The 17,058-nt window shown below is 36.5% G+C and overlaps 1 protein-coding gene across 5 annotated transcripts in view; it reads right to left on the bottom strand.

Annotated features, from left to right (window-relative positions):
* The window catches only part of CPS1 (carbamoyl-phosphate synthase 1), a 191,534-nt gene that overhangs the window by 66,944 nt on the left and 107,532 nt on the right, over positions 1 to 17,058 (bottom strand). For all 5 annotated transcript variants that reach the window (XM_042244190.1, XM_060410396.1, XM_042244189.1 and 2 more), the window contains 5 exons: positions 16,402 to 16,546; positions 14,424 to 14,634; positions 12,422 to 12,620; positions 9,438 to 9,614; positions 5,603 to 5,721 (listed from right to left, as the gene is read on the bottom strand). In XM_042244190.1, coding sequence (XP_042100124.1) covers positions 5,603 to 5,721; positions 9,438 to 9,614; positions 12,422 to 12,620; positions 14,424 to 14,634; positions 16,402 to 16,546 — 851 coding nt within the window. The remainder of the gene's footprint in view (positions 1 to 5,602; positions 5,722 to 9,437; positions 9,615 to 12,421; positions 12,621 to 14,423; positions 14,635 to 16,401; positions 16,547 to 17,058) is intronic.

Below are 17,058 nucleotides of genomic sequence, written 5' to 3'. Positions count from 1 at the left end.
TATCTTTCAATCTAAAATTGTTAATTCAACCTGGAATTATAAATAAAAAAGGTTTGGAGTGTAGTGTCTTGAAATAGTTCTTGCTCACAAAGAAGCTTTCCTACAGTTAACTTCCTTCCTTATTTATAGTGAAAGTGATATTTTGTACCTGTGCTTATCTATTAATTATTAATATTGTTGAAACCTTTATCAAACATATTAGTTCTGATGCTAGATCTGTGGTATGGGATTATCATCCCCTTATCAAATACTGTTACTGAACTGGAAGCATCTACTACATGTAATCTGGTTTCCAACAGATGTTATATAATCTACCTTTTTACATTTTCACAAACTTAAATATTCTTGTGTGTGTGTGTGTGTATGAGTGTGTGTGTTCCCAACCTAACATTAATCACTGAATTCACTGACTATATATCAGGTTCTGTTGTAATTACATTTAATCCTTACCACAACCTAAGAAGGTCAGTAATCATCCCAATTTTATAAATATGAAACTGAGGCTCTTGATATCCCATGCTAATAAATGATAGAATTGAACTCCAGAACCTAGAATATTTGATATTAAACCCTTAATGTATACATAAATGTGTATATGTATACACACAAACTTACACACATACTATTGAGTTGGTCAAAGTTTGTTTGTTAAGTGGATACATTGTTCAATAAGGTTCTTAGTGAAAATGAAAACTATCTTTAACTTTTACTTAAAACCATAGGAACTTTTTGGCCAACCCAATATCTTACACTTGGAATGTGTTTGAATCAAAATTCAGGTTTCTATATTAATAGAGTTTTAAATCCATTCTTTTTTTTTAATTTTTATTTTTACTTTATTTTACTTTACAATACTGTATTGGTTTTGCCATACCAGCTATGTCAAGAGAATCTAATGATAAAGACATTGACATATTTATCTATTTACTTACAGTACCGGTAATTCTGTCCTCCAATCCAGTTTTATTTGCACAACTAAAACTAAATCTGCCTATGAACCAATGGAGGAGAGAATTTCAGGTGAGATTTTTGTAATCTTTACCAGATCAAAATAAACATATTTTTCTTCTAGTGAAAATGCTATATGGGAGGAGCAATGTATATTCTTGGGCTTCCTTTGTGGTCAGCTGTTAAAGAGTCTGCCTGCAATGCGGGAGACCTGGGTTTGATCTCTGGGTTGGGAAGATCCCCTGTAGAAGGGAATGGCTACCCACTCCAGTATTCTGGCCTGGAGAATTTCATGAACTGTATAGTCCATGTGGTGGCAAAGAGTCAGACATGACTGAGTGACTTTCACTTTCACATTATATGTGAGTCAGTGTTGGTAAGATGAGTGAGTATGAGAAAAACAGATGTACTAAAGTCTGTATAGCCACTGAAGAAAGGTTTTGTAAATGTTGCAGTTACACAGAAAATTCTGACGGGCTTAGTTTTTCTTAAACTTGCTAAGTGATCCGGTAATATGCGGTTAATAGATCAAACATATAAATCCCAGTACATAAGCGTAATATGCATTGGAATCCTTCATGACACTACTCATCACATTAAGAGAAACTCTTCAAAAGCTAAAGAAATCCACTGTGAAATATGTTATCATTCTAGGTCAGTTCATGCCACTACAGCGGCTTATAAATCTGGGGAATGCCTAAAACAGTCAACTTTCCTAGCACACCCTTGGGCAGGAATAAACAATTTAAAAAGAAAAAGAGAAAGTCAGTGAACTGAAGCATAGAAGAGAATTTTTTTTCTTCTTCTTTTTTTTCCTTTTTTTGCTGAAGCTGTCTGAATAATGATTAACACCAAAGTTGGGAAGAATGGATATTTGCTCTGGAAGTTTCCAGAGCGTTGCCATTGCTATGCTCATACAGTGAAGACAGCAAACTGAGTTCTGATGAAAGCAAGCACTCAGACCTGGGATACTGAGTTCATTATTCTAACACCTAACTTGGCTCATCATTGAATAAGACTAGGATTTCAACATGATACATGTTAATCTCCACCCTTTAAGAAAATAAGAAAACTGTAATTTCTACTTTGTCATAGACACATAAAACATATCAGTTATTTCCATGGTGCTAACCTTGTTACAATCACTGTTGTTGTTGTTTTTTTTTCTCTACTCTAATCTGTGGACATCCATGTATATACCTAATGCATGGGTATTCCATTTGGAATTAAAATTCTGAGCTTCATTTCAGGTGACTATATGTAAATACAAGTAATAGATTGCCATCAATCTAAGTGCTAATCTCATCTGCTGCTAGTGAATGTGTTTATTGCATTTAGAAAAATTTTAGCATGATTGGGAATATTTGCTCATTAGTATAAAGGAGTATTATTGATCTTTTGATAAGAATGGCATTTGTATTATTGCTTCCTTATAAAATATGTCTGGTGTTAATAAGTGACAATGCATCATAAAAAATTAAGAAATGATATGTTATAAAATATATATACAAATGCAAATTATGACTCAAAATGAGCATATATCTAAAATCACAAAATAATCTTTGGTATAACAAGTAACATTTTCATTTTCAGGGGCCATAGAGAAAACTTTCCTGGACACTCATCTTGTTCAAGGAATCCTTTGTGTTTATATTATTTAAGCTCCAAAACAAAACTATAAAACAGACATTAGCAGGAAGAGGTTGGAGAATTGAGGGAAGTGACATGCCCGTGATTCCACAGTGGGTAAGACTGTACCTATCTGACTGGTTCTACAGAATATACTCCTTCTAATGTACAAGGCAGGAACCAGTTGAAATTTAACAAATGCCTATAATTCTATACTTTATCCTCTCTTTAAGTTTCTCCTTTTATCCTAATTAAAATTCCCATTACCTATTTTCCCAGGAACTTAGAAGAAAGTTGCTGAGGGACCTGGGCACACAGGTACCAGGGATATGATCAGGTAAGAGAATTTGGGAGTTGGCCCAAATCAGACCAAATAAAATAGCTACTTCCTGGGCCTTCATCTAACATCAGCCTTTCCAACATGGAAGCAGTTGAGATTTTGAAACAAAGTGAACCACAAATAAAGATGACCTTGACTTTCCTCCAAACTGGCAATACTTAACTGAAACACATAATACCAAATGTTATTAGAGAACTATCACTATTGGAGTAGTATCTGCCTCAATGACCAAGCTTCCTTGGATATTTAGAGGCTAAATTAAAAAAAATAAAAATACTGGAAGATGTCATAATCCAGGATAATCATGAAGATAATCAAAATAGGGGGAAAAATTAAAAAAAAAAAAACCTCCAAGTCCTACACTCACCCTCCATCAGCTACAATATCCTTCAACTTCATATCTCAATGTACCACAGAATGATTGAGACAGGTAGCTTCAGTAGTCATCTATTCTTATTTCATTTATCCAACTTCTCTAAATAACAATCATTATCAAACTGCTATGTGTATATCTAAGATACTTTTAAAAATAAACAATGAAGTGTCCATCACATAATAATAAGTTCAGGTTTTAAGTTTACCAGCACCATGGATCCTCTGTTGAGGTCTTGAAACAAGATAATTGTTAAGTACTATATTTAGATTCTTTTAAGTTATTAAGTTTCACATTAAAAAGTTTATTGTAGGTCATTATGAACAATAGAAAAATCTCTACTTACAACTATAATTATACCAGAAAGTGGAGACTTTATTTTAAAATGTCAAATTAACAGCAAAAAATACAACAGAATGTTGAAATCAGAACAATGTTGTAGGTGATCTACAACTGTGAGTGGTTCTAATAAGCCTCCAAGGAGCTTTTTCACTATCAATATACACTTTTTTTCTTAGTTAGAATTTCAACCTGCCTTCTGGTTGTAACAAAAACTATTCAATTAAAACACTGAATTTGTTCAAAAATCAGAATGTATATCAAGTGGAAATTTAAATCACAATAACATCTGCTGTTTTTCACCCCAGGTCTCTTCCACGGCTGCAACTGGCGTACTGTAAGTTTCTAGCACCCTCATGTGGTTTAATTGGAATGGTTTCATAGGCATTTGAAATCAGATGTCTGAAACCGAAAACAGTGGAACAGACTATAATTCAACACAGAAGTTCTGCTGACATCGTAAACCAAGAAAACAAACCTCAAGTCAGCAAAATTCTAAGACGAATGTACAGGCTCAGTCCTTAACTTCAATCTACTGTTCATTTTATGTGATCACTACAAAGGATGACTTACAAGCAACTATTGCTAGTTTCATTTTTGACAGATTGGAATCCCCCATTTTCAAAACTAAGAATTTGTTGTGGGTGATTGTTGAATAAATGAAAAAGAACCTCATTTTGCTCAAAAAAAAAAAAAAAAAGGCAAAATTTTTTATTGCCCAGTTTGTGTATTTTGATTAGGTAAACCCAGTAACCCAATTATATGTTGCAGTTTCTAAATAGTTGTGAAAATCAGGCTTTGAGAGCTTCCTCTCTCTTCATTATTTTAAGCGATTAATTCTTTTACATTTCCTAAAATCATTTGAGAACAATTTCTACAAACAAAAATTTTCCGTCTCTAAACATATGCCTAGGCTTTAGCTGAGATTTTTTTTTTTCCCAATAGTGGTGTATTTCAAAGCCTTCTTAAAGGAGACAAGCTAAAGAGAATTACACCATCTTTCCTAAATTGGTAATACATGCCCCTATTATCACAGATCCAAGTTTAAAAATCTATTGTGACTTATATGCCTGGATAGCCTCAACAAACATTCTCAGGAAATAGAAAAATGTAGATTTTAAAGCACTGACATTATCAGAATATTCTGAACATAAAATAAAAATTTTTAAATAATTGGTAATGAAGGAAATAAAAATGCAAATAACTGAGAGGTAAAAGTCTATTAACAAAAATTTGAGTGTGGCTTATTTGTATGATTAACTGGATGTCCTAAAATTAAAAATATCAATAGAATGCAAGAGGAATATGCTTGCTCACTCCAGACACAGAAATGAGTAGATTGATGTTAAAAGAGAAAAATAGATTTCAGCATTTTGAAAATGTATAGAAAGCAGAAATAGTTTCATTATTGATTAATAAAATTTAAATCTAGGTCATGTTTGAAGGGCTTCCCAGGCAGCATTAGTGGTAAAATTACCCACCTGCCAATGCAGGAGACTTAAGAGATGCGGGTTTGATCCCTGGATCTGGGAGATCCCCTGGAGGAGGGCATGGCAACCCACTCCAGTATTCTTGCCTGGAGAATCCCATGGACAGAGGAGCCTGGCAGGCTAGTCCATAGGGTGGTAAAGAGTCGGACACAACTGAAGCAACTTAGGACACACAAAGGTCATATTTGGTAATTATATAGCACAATAATTCATAAATGTACATAGATTTTTCATAAATTCAAAAGACCTAATAAAAACATCACTATGTTTCATGGCAAGAGACAGGGTAGAAAAGAAATAAAGTTATTAATAGATGCCTTTCAAAAGGTAAACATCTAAAAACTGCCATTTCTTCTGACTATGACTATGTCTTTCCAACTATTTATTTCATTGAAGCAGAATTTTGGCCAAACATGTAAGGAGAAAAGGAAGACAAAATTGCACAGAAGATAGCTGGAGTGAATCAGAGCGCTAGGGCCTTACCTGTTGAGCCCTTTCAGTGTCTTTTCCATGTTTAAAATGTCACGCATCTTATACAGAAACCACTTGTCAATGGATGTGAGCTTCATAATCTCATCAAGTGACATGTTATCTTCCAAGGCCTGCCAAAAGGAGAAGAGATGCTTTCTTTGGCAAACATCTCATAAACGTCTTATTTGGTTGAAAACATGGCAGGCATTCCTCTGCATGTTACTCAGAGAGCCTGAGGCTATATCATATCATTGACGTTTCTCCCAATAAACCTACAGATACTGCCAGCTATATCTACAAATGGGATACAAAGGAGGTGCCCTGAGTTAATCAGAGCAGTGTGTGCTCAGAGAAACCCCCCTAGCAGGCTCTGCTTCCTTGCTTTTTACATGACTGTGTTAATAATTATGTTCTAAATCTGCTACATCTTTTTGGCATTAAGGAGAATCTCTTGAAACTACAGTTGTGCCAAACTGGTAAGAAAATGTAGAATCAATATAGTGATCATTTAACTTGTATTCTGGATAATTACCCTTTAGCATATTTAACAAATTTTTATCACTTCATTCCACAGTCCAAAAACCAGTCATTGAGAATTTATGAATCATATCTGGCTTGGTGTTATTTCTCTCAAACATTTCCTCACAGAGACACTTCAAACAAGCAAAAAAAAATTATTTTGAATCAGTTACTATGACTTTTGTCCTAAGACAGGCATTTTATAATATCCTAATATATTCCAAAACAATGTAGTAATAACTTCTGATGGGCAGCTCAGCTTTTTATTCAAGCCTACTTTAGCAATTTCTCAAAAGTAAAATTACAACTATGGGTCATTAAGCTGAGTACAAAAGATAGCTGAAAGAAGAGATAAACTCTCAAGCCAAAACCTTCACTTTCAAAAGATGTCTACTCTTCTTCTTTACAATGTTTATATACACATTCATATCAATGAAAAATGATAATCACATAATACTTCAAAACACATAGTTTAGAATGGCACACTATGGTTTTAAATCCCATTAAGAAATATATGTAACTAATAACTGCTGCTATAACTCAATTCAGAGAGCTTAATTAAAAAAAATTTTACTCGTTTCTAGAATCAGAGAAACCATGATCATACATGTCGAGAGACAACATACCTCATAATTCTACAGATTAAAATAAAATGACCTCTAATGTGAATACTCAAAGACATGTTTTTTTCCTAAACCTATTTCTGTTTTTCGTTTGTTTGTTTAATTCTCCCTCTAACTACAGCCAGATTCCCAAAGACTTAATTCTGCCTTATTTGCCAAGTGATTAAAGGGACAATTAGCTATTTGGCCATCAACACTGTGAGGGGGTAGAAACTTAAGGCAGTGACACTTTTGACAGACTAAAGGACATTTTCATACAGTTGCACAGAGTAATTATCCTGCGACTGATGGAGGACCCAGAATCTGTAGTCATTTTACTGTGAGAAAGGACAACTAGAATCGCATCCACAGTTTCAAACAGATCCTGCCTGTCTTTCAAGCGCTGCAACTTTGCCATGTCACACAGCTGTAATGAAGTTCATAATGACCCCAACACACTTGAGGTGACTCTAATGTTCACCAAATCTAAAATAATGCCCTGTATGCTCCCCAAATCAAAAGAGGTGATGATCCAGTCATCCTGAAATGAGACTGCTGCAAAAATCAGGCCTCAGAGCAAGTCGCCCTTTCTAAGAATCATGAAAGCGAGTGAAGATTTACTCACTCCCTTCATTCTGTTTCCCCTTCAGCCCTCCACACTCCTTACACTCTTTGTCAAAATCACCAAGTTCCTGGTTGCTGTGGAAATGAACAGTAATGATGACCTCTAACAAACAGAAATCAGTTCCTTCTCCCGGCACGCTGGCAGGCAATAATTTATACCTCAGGCTCTGCACTTCATGCTCATACTCTGTACAAGAAAGAATCTCTACGCATTTTCCCTGAATTCTCATCCTTTATAAGTCTGTTAGAAAAGAATGAGAGATTTTCTTGAGTTTTACAGCCTCACTAGGAACTTGGAAAGACTCCCCTTTTTCATCCACGTCAAAATGGCAGAGGATGATGACTAGACTCAAGTGGGGAGATCTATTTACTGTTCTTTGTCTGGAAAAATAATTATATGTACACATACATACGCATGCACATATACAAACATATATAAATGTGACAAGTTGCTTTTTAAACAGAAGTCTGAAATAAGAACAAGAAGCGAAATGGCTTTCTAAAACAACTTCTCATCATTAGTATCATTCCTACCATCATGGAACAATGTTGACTATTACTCTGAGATTCAACACTGAGAAATGTCAATCAAAAAATACTAATATCTCTCAAACTACTTCAGAATTGATGAGCCAGGTATAAATTAAATGTAATGAAGGAAGCATTCCCTCCCCTCCTTCTATATATGAGCATAAAAGTTGCAGAGTTTGAAATCACTAAGAGCATTTTTCTGTCACCACCAAGACATGTTTGGGCTTCCCAGGTGGCACTAGTGGTAAAGAACCCGCCTGTCAATGCACGAGAAACAAGAGACATAGGTTTGAAGATTCCTACGATCCAGAGAAGATTCCCTGGAGGAGGGCATGGCAACCCACTCCAGTATTCTTGCCTGGAGAATCCCATGGACAGAGGAGCCTGGTTGGCTACAGCCCATTGGTCACAAAGAGTCAGACATGACTGAAGTGACTTAGTACACACACATTCACAAAAACAAGTTACAGAGACAGATTCCCATGATTCCCATGATCCCAAATTTCATATTCTCACCAACTCATTCCACATGTACACATACACACATAAAATGGTCAGTGGGGCTTTGCAGCTTCAGTGTGGCTTGATACTGTTGGAGGATTAATACCTAAGCTTCCTTAAATGTCAAAAAGCAATTCAGGGATTTCTGACCAGACAGATCTCAGCTGCCAAAATCACCTTTTATAAAATCAAATGAACTGAAACCTCAAAACTCTAAGCATAGTAAACATGAACGGAGATTAACATGGCATTTCATTTACATTAAAGGGAACTAGTGAGTGGAAGTGAGTAGTGTGGAGCTTTTTGGTCTCTAAGAACAATAAAATAATTACATAGAAAAGCCTATAATCATGGTAGTTCTTTAGAGTTTGTTGTTTAAACACAGAAGAACCACCAAATAAACAAAGTTTATTTTGGAGCCTTAGGTAGCACATACTAAATGACACCATTTTATGCATCTTTCTTTTTAAAATGTAATTTTGCCCATTTTTCAATAAGTAAGTAATGAGAGTGATGGGAAATCAAAAGTCAGTCTTATCAAATATCTAAGAGTATTGATAACATCTTTACTAAAAGGGAAGAACATTTAATCTATGTGATCATCCTTTAAAACTGCAATGTTGGAACTTTCCTGGCAGCCCAGTGGTTAAGAGTTCACTTTCCAATGCAGAGGGTACAGGTTAGATCCCTGATCAGGGAACTAGGATCCCACATTCCTCGTGGCAAAAAAAAAAAAAAAAAAACCACCCAAAACATGAAACAGAAGCAATATTGTAACACATTCATAAAGCCTTAGAAATCATCCACATTTAAAAAAATCTTTAAAAAATAATGCAGTGTTCTCCTTAAGTCCAGGCTTAAAGTGAAATAAAATTTTTCATTAATTAGGGAATGATCTGATGGTCCATAGAAATAAATCTCCAGTTTAATACTATTAAAAAGAATTAAAAACTTTCCAAAAGTCCCTGAATTCAAGACCACTTTGTGATTCAGTTTTACATTGAAGTCCAGACTGACTATATTATGAAAAGAAAATGAAAGGTAGCTCAGGGCCCCTTGTCACACACTACCTTGGCAATGGCGTAGATGCGGATGCTGGATGGGTCAGCCAGCTCTCTTCTGAGATCAATGTCGGATGGCCACTCTTTGTTCATTGGGAGACGGGAAGTGAAACCATCTATAGAAGGATGGCACATCCGTAATGCCTTCTGAAAACTCTCCTCAAAGGTGCGACCAATAGCCATGACCTGTAACACAGGTTTAAGACTCATATTTTTAAAAATAGCTTGAATATTTTTAATTTGTAACAAAGCAAGAAACTGAATATTTTGCAGAAAAGACTTAGGAACAAGATATATAAAGGAAGGATGCTACTAAAATTTAAGTTATTTTTCTTCCTCGCCTTTTCAAAAATTATTTATTTTTAATTAGAGGATAATTGCTTTCCAATGTTGTGTTGGTTTCTGCCATACATCAACATGAATCACCCATAGGTCATCCTTGCCTTTTTACCGTGGTTTTGATATAATGAGTCTTTAACATCATTAGGTCACTCTTTTACCACTTAGGGAATTTAGCTTGATTTGATGAGACTGATGAAGAAATCATCTGTACTTGCTCTGAACCATAGCATCAAAAAATAAGAGTCTGTGGCCAGAACATTAAGACCCTTCCTTAAAAAGATCTTGCTTTCATGTAGATGTCCTTTAGAATAAAAAGTAAATGAAGAGAAAAGACATATATTAACACAAAAACAGAACTATTTCTAAATGGCAATCAGTCAGTATCCGAGACAGGTTGGCTTTCTTTACAGCTAAGCATTAATATTAATACAACCTTGAGAATCACAACAAATACTGACCGATTCAGATTCTGAATATAGATGGAGACTAAATTTCCCATGACAAATTCAACATATCTTCCCCCAATCTTTGTAGCTGATTGTACACTAATCAATTAGGAAAACCACATGCTGACTTAGTCTGGACAAGTTACAAGTGAGAACTAAACTTAAATTAACCTTAAAGCCTACCCAGTTATTCAGTGGATAAACACTGGCTTTGATTCTTTCCATGGAATAATAGATTGCTATGCATTTTTGGTCTACAATTTAAAATAATAACAGGCATAACACTGCCTTCAGTAAACTTCCATGAGGCCTCAAATAGACTGGAATTCTCATTAATGTCAATTTGGTAAATCTTCATGTCAGTTGTATGACAAGCTGCATATTCCAAGATCACTAAAGTCAAACAGATAACCTTTTCACACTGCTCCAAACCTAATTAGAAATAAGGGAAGAGTCTCAAGAAAAGGATAAAGAAAATGTTAGCCCAATTCAGATATGCAATTTGTGAAGCATAGTGGTATTTGAACAGTTAGACAATGTATTCATAGATTTGCTAGTCTAAGCATAGGAGAGAATAGCAGAAATTAGGTATTTTATAGTATTACCAAATTAAGAAAATATTTTCAGAGTACTTTATAAAATTTTTAGTATCAGTAACTAGTTCTATAAGTAACTCAGCATGAATTTTCATTATTTTTGAGTGTATGACAGGATATGGAGAACATTCAATAAAAGAGAAGGAAATGTAATAATAAAAGAATATATAGCCATGTTTATTCAAAATTTGTGATTTTCAATACATTACATTATTAAAATTCATATCCATTAAGTGAAGAGTGCACCATTTTTCAGTGGAATAACTATTGAGGCTTTCCCTGACCCTAGCCAACTGCATTCGCACAATGCCTGCCTGTAAATACTGTGTTCTAACTTTTACCACAGTTTAATTCATATTATACTTAGGTCTGTTAATATATTCTGAATTTACAAGCTGGAGATAATGTGTCACCATTATCTACATCTCATTCACTATTTCTATCATTCCAGTGTTTATATGTAGTAGTTCAGTTCAGTTCAGTAGCTAAGTTGTGCTCAACTGTTTGAGATCCCATGGCACACACAGGCTGCACACCAGGCTTCCCTGTCCATCACCAACTCCCTGAGCTTGCTCAAACTCATGTCCATAGAGTCAGTGATGCCATCCAACCATCTCATCCTCTGTCATCCCCTTGTCCTCCTGCCTTCAATCTTTCCCAGCATCAGGGTCTTTTCCAATAAGTCAGTTCTTCACATAGGTGCCCAAAGTATTGGAGCTTCAGGTTCATCATCTGTCCTTCCAATGAATATTCAGGATTGATTTCCTTTACAATTGACTGGTTTGATCTCCTTACAGTCCAAGGGACAAACTCAGGAAATGTTTACTAATTTGAGTTGAACTGATTATGGCATCCAGTCCCATCACCTCATGGCAAATAGACAGAGAAACAGTGGAAACAGTGAGAGACTTTATTTTCTTGGGCTCCAAAATCACTGCAGATGGTGACTGCAGCCAGGAAATTAAAAGACACTTGCTTCTTAGAAGAAAAGCTATGACCAATATAGACAGCATATTAAAAAGCAAAGACATTACTTTGCCAACAAAGGTCCTTATAATCAAAGCTATGGTTTTCCAGTAGTCATGTATGGATGTGAGAGTTGGACCATAAAGAAAGCTGAATGCCAAAGAATTGATGCTTTTGAGCTGTGGTGCTGGTAAAGACTCTTGAGAGTCCCTTGGATAGCAAGGAGATCAAACTAGTCAGTCCTAAAGGAAATCACCACTGATGCTGAAGCTGAAGCTCCAATACTTTGGGCACCTGATGCAAAGAACTGATTCACTGGAAAAGACTCTGATTCTGGGAAAAATTGAGGATAGGAGGATAAGGGAGCAACAGAGAATGAGATGGTTGGTTGGTTGGAATCACCGACTTGATGGACATGAGTTTGAGCAAGCTCAGGGAGTTGGTGATGGACAGGGAAGCCTGGTGTGCTGCAGTCCATGGGCTCTCAAAGAGTCAGACATGACTAAGCAACGGAATTGAACTGAACTGAAGCATCTTCCAGTCAAGAGCCCAGTAACCAAGGAAACTTAAGACTTTCAATGACATTAAGGGTTTGACAAAATAACTGAGAAGAGTGAACTAAAGGAATTAACTAAGGACTCACCTCTCCTACACTTTTCATAGAACTACCAATTCGGCTAGAAGTTCCATGAAAACGATCAAGATCCCAGCGGGGAATCTTGGTAACCATGTAATCCAGGCTAGGTTCAAAGCAGGCTGATGTCTTCCCTGATACAACGTTCTTGATTTCTGGAAGTGGAATTCCCAGGGCAATCTTTGCAGCAATGAATGCCAATGGGTAACTGTAAAAGAGAAGACAATTTTTTCTTTCAGCAATAAGTATTAACAACAGCTCAAAATATAAATTGGCTTTTCTTAGAAATTTTTGTATTATTTCACATCAGGGTATAAAGCATACCTGATTTTTGGTTCTGAATGAAAATTTAATAGCTCCTTATAAAACATAGTGAGTCATAACAAAGTACAGAGGCATGAATCACAAAAGAGTTCACTCTCTATGCCTGACATGCAGTGTTACAACTCCCAACCTTCAACTCTTCAGTCCAAAATCAATAGTTTCCTTGATAAATAAAGTACTCACTTGTGTATAAACTTCACTAAGAATCTACAAAATATTCTTTTATAAAAATATATACATGGGAAGACGGGGAAGCTAGCTGGTACTATGGCGTATGTGGGCTTCCCAGCTGGCTCAATGGTAAAGAATCTGCCTGCCAATGCAGGAGATGTGGGTTTGATCCCTGGGTCAAGAAGATCCCCTAGAGAAGGAAATGCCAACCTATTCCAGTCTTCTTGCCTGGAAAATTCCATAGACAGAGGAACCTGACTGGCTACAGTTCATGGGGTTGCAAACAGTTGGACATGACTTAGCAACTAATCAACAGTAATAACAATGGAGTATGTAATGATCATAAAATGCAGTCCTTGAAAGTTCGGGTCCTTGCTTTGTCTCCATATCATCTTTGAACTTTGGGTTCTTTACACAGCTAATATTCTGGAAACTTGATTATACTCTTCTGGAATGTCAGCTTGGGTAATTGTATTTGATAAATCAATTCATAGAACTATAGAATTATATATGAGTCCTTTAGTACAACTTCCCAATCAAATAAGTGAGGAAAATGACAGAGACAATATTGATGCATCCAAAGTCCCACAGTCAATGGAAGAATGAAAAGGATAATTCAGGTTCTCTGACTCTTTCTTAGGTCAAAACTCCATGAAACACTGTAGCTACATAAAAATACCTTTGTGTGTGCTTAGTTGCTCAGTCATATCCGACTCTGTGACCCCCATAGACTATAAAGCCACCAGGTTCCTCTGTCCATAGGCCTCTCCAGGCTAGAATACTGGAGAAGGTTGCCATGCCCTTCTCTAGAAGTTCTTCCCAGCACAGGGACTGAATCTGGGTCTCCTGCATTGCAGGCAGATTATATACCATCTGAGCTACCACCACGGAAGCCCCCAAAATACCTTTAGAGGTAAATATATTTTCATATAAATGGCATGGAATTTAAATACCAGATGTTAAATATATTAAAAGATACAAAAGGCATTAATTAATTTTCCTTCCAGTTGTGCTTGCTAGCAATTGTTAAATAGATATAAATTCCTTTAGTTGTGAGATTTACCTATAGACAAACCATATGTTACTTGGTCTTGTGAAGTTTTGCTGAAATAAATAATGTGATTACATCCTTGCGTCAAGAGAACTATATTTTTTGTCTAACGCTTGCTATACACCTGAAAAAGATAGTTGAGGACTAAAATTAAGGATTCATTTGCACTTTTAACAACATCTGCAAAGTGCAATTAAGAAGCAGATTTTTCACAGCCGGTTTTGACCACCCAGATTTTGATTAGTTTATGATTAGCCAGCAAACAAAGGCAGCTCACAAAACCGTTTGCCTCAATCTGGCAGCAAGCTCATTAATAACCACGTTTATAGAGGACGTGACTGGGAGCCAGCCTACATAAATGGGAACTATAATTTGCAAATGCAGCACAGTCTTTCACTAGCTGTCACTCTTCCAAATCAGTCTGTAAAGAATCTGCAGACCCACGGTCAATCGTTCTGGTCTTACCCGGTAGCCTTTGAGGCCAGGGCAGAGCTTCGGGACAATCTGGCATTCACTTCAATGATGCAGTATTCCATGGAGGTAGGATGAAGGGCGAATTGAATGTTGCATTCACCCACGATGCCCAAGTGGCGAACGACATTGATTGAAACACGTCTCAACAACTGAAACTCCGCGTTGGAGAGTGTCTGGGCAGGGGCCACAACAACTGAATCACCTGTACATCCAAGAAACACTTGTTATTTGGAAGCATATCTAAACCAACTTAGTGACTTAACCATCCATTTGCGTGACCCAAGACACAGAATAGGCTAAGGGTTTGCTGGGAATAGAATTATCTTAAGGAAATACATACAAGGCACGTTCCCTCTGATTGTTTCACCTATGTTACTTGGACAATAGACTACATAGTCTATGGAATTCTCCAGCTCAGAATACTGGAGTGAATAGCCTTTCCCTTCCCCAGGAGATCTTCCCAAACCAGGGATAGAACCCAGGTCTCCCACCTTGTGGGCAGATTCTCTACCAGCTGAGCCACAGGGGAAGCTCAAGAATACTGGAGTGGGTAGCCTATCCCTTCTCCAGCGGACCTTCCCAACCCAGGGATTGAACCAGGGTCTCCTGCATTGCAGGTGGGTTCTTCACCAACTGAGCTATCAGGGAAGCCATGATAGCTCAGACATGTTTACAGAAATCACTCTAAGCTTTCCCAAACACACCCAGCAATCAAGGCTTAGTCATCTACTTACTCGACTGACATTAACTTCTTCAGTTTCTCTTCTCTGTATCATAAATCATGTCTCAAGTTCTTCCTTCCATAAAATATCAACTCCTCTTCACCTATCCTGGCTCATCCATCAGTTTTCTGCATCACATCCCTTCCCATTTTCTCACTTCTCTCCCATCACAGTCCCTGTATCTTCAACACATTGTTCCTTAGTCACCATCCTTTCCGCCTACAAACAAGCTCTAATCACTATAGCTCAAAAAGCCCCTTTCCCAACTGCCAGATGGTTGCAAGAAACATCTCTCTCATTCCTTAATGACTAAACCTCTTGAAAGTTTACCAGTTCTACTCATCACTCATAGCCATATAATTCCTTTCCACATGGCTCACATAACCGACCTTGCATTCAAACTGTTCTCTTAAATATCCAAAAGCAACATTAAATCCTCATTTTTTAGCTTTCATAGTATTTGCTACAGCCAAAATCAAAGCTCTTTTATAAAATTTGTGCCTACATTGGCTTACTTGGTAACTATCACTCCCTTTCTTTTCTTCGACACCAATCCTTTCTTTTTCTTCTGCCCTATAAATCTGTTTCCCAGGGTTTGATCATTGACTCTAGTTTTTTTTCTACACCTATGGTCTTGAATACTTAGTCAATGCTTCCAGTTTCCACTATTTCCTTTATACCAAGACTTCCAATAACCTTGCATTAACTTCTTTACTTTTATCCTTTTTCTTGAATTACAACTCTATATTCTCAAACCTCTTTTAGGGATTTACACCCACCCTTCAAATTTAGCATTTCTAAATCCTAAGTCATCATCTTTGCCCTCTTGTCTAACCAGCTTCACTTCCTGAGAAACCTATTTATTTCATCTATTTCTATTCACTGTGACTATTTTCTTATTCACTTGGTGACTAAAACTCAGTCTGCTTTAAGCCTTCTTAATCTCATGCCCTATGTCTCAACATCAAGTCTTACATATTTTACCTTCACTATATTGCTTATATTTGACCCCTTCCTCAAGTGAAATCAAGATAATAATACATCCCCTACTTCAGAGAGTTCTTATGAAGATGCAATTAAATATGGGAGTATTTTCAATCCTGTGAAGCAGGTATGTGTAAAATTTTATCACTATTGTGCCTGCTAAGAATAGTAATTTAAAGAAAGGAACTTAATAACAAGTGCTCTGAGCCATCAGAGACATGAGTTGAAGGCATTACCATAATGCTTGGAGATTCTTTGCCTACCTGTGTGAACACCCATGGCATCAACATTTTCCATGTTACAGACAGTGACACAGTTGTCATTAGCATCTCGGACCACTTCATATTCTATTTCTTTCCAACCTGTCACTGACTTCTCCACCAGAATCTGGTTGGTCATAGCAAAAGCCTGGAAATTGGTGAAAAAAGAAACCAAAGAATAAGAAAGGAACTAGGTTTAATGTATTTGGCAAAGTGCCGCAGCCTAAACCCTGGTCCCACTAAAGTCTCAAGCCTAGTCTCCATCCTTTTCTATGCTCCAGAAGGCACCATGTGTCAGAAAATCAGTGAGGTACTAGGAATAGCATCCTGCAGTGAATATGCTTGATTTATATTATTGAGGCTTGCCATTCAAAGTGCTGATATGACATTAAATCAAACTAATTTAGGCAAAAGAGAAAATAATTGAGCAATCAGGCAAAGGAAAATGAAATTATTTCAGTAGCTAGGCTTCTGTGAAACCCGAAAATGTGATAAGTGCAAATAAATATGGAAAAATAAGTCTAAAGACTCTGTCTTTCTCTAAAATAGCTGAGGATGCTTTGTAAAGAACATGCACAATAAAAGTCACTTGATGTTGATGAGGAGAAGAAAGGAGATGATGATGGTTGTAAACAGTTAGCCAAGATGGCATATGAAACT

The sequence above is a fragment of the Ovis aries genome, chromosome 2, assembly GCF_016772045.2.
Source record: "Ovis aries strain OAR_USU_Benz2616 breed Rambouillet chromosome 2, ARS-UI_Ramb_v3.0, whole genome shotgun sequence".
NCBI lineage: Eukaryota > Metazoa > Chordata > Mammalia > Artiodactyla > Bovidae > Ovis > Ovis aries.
Note: the sequence above shows the minus strand (reverse complement) of the source record. Positions and strands in the feature narration are given on the sequence as shown.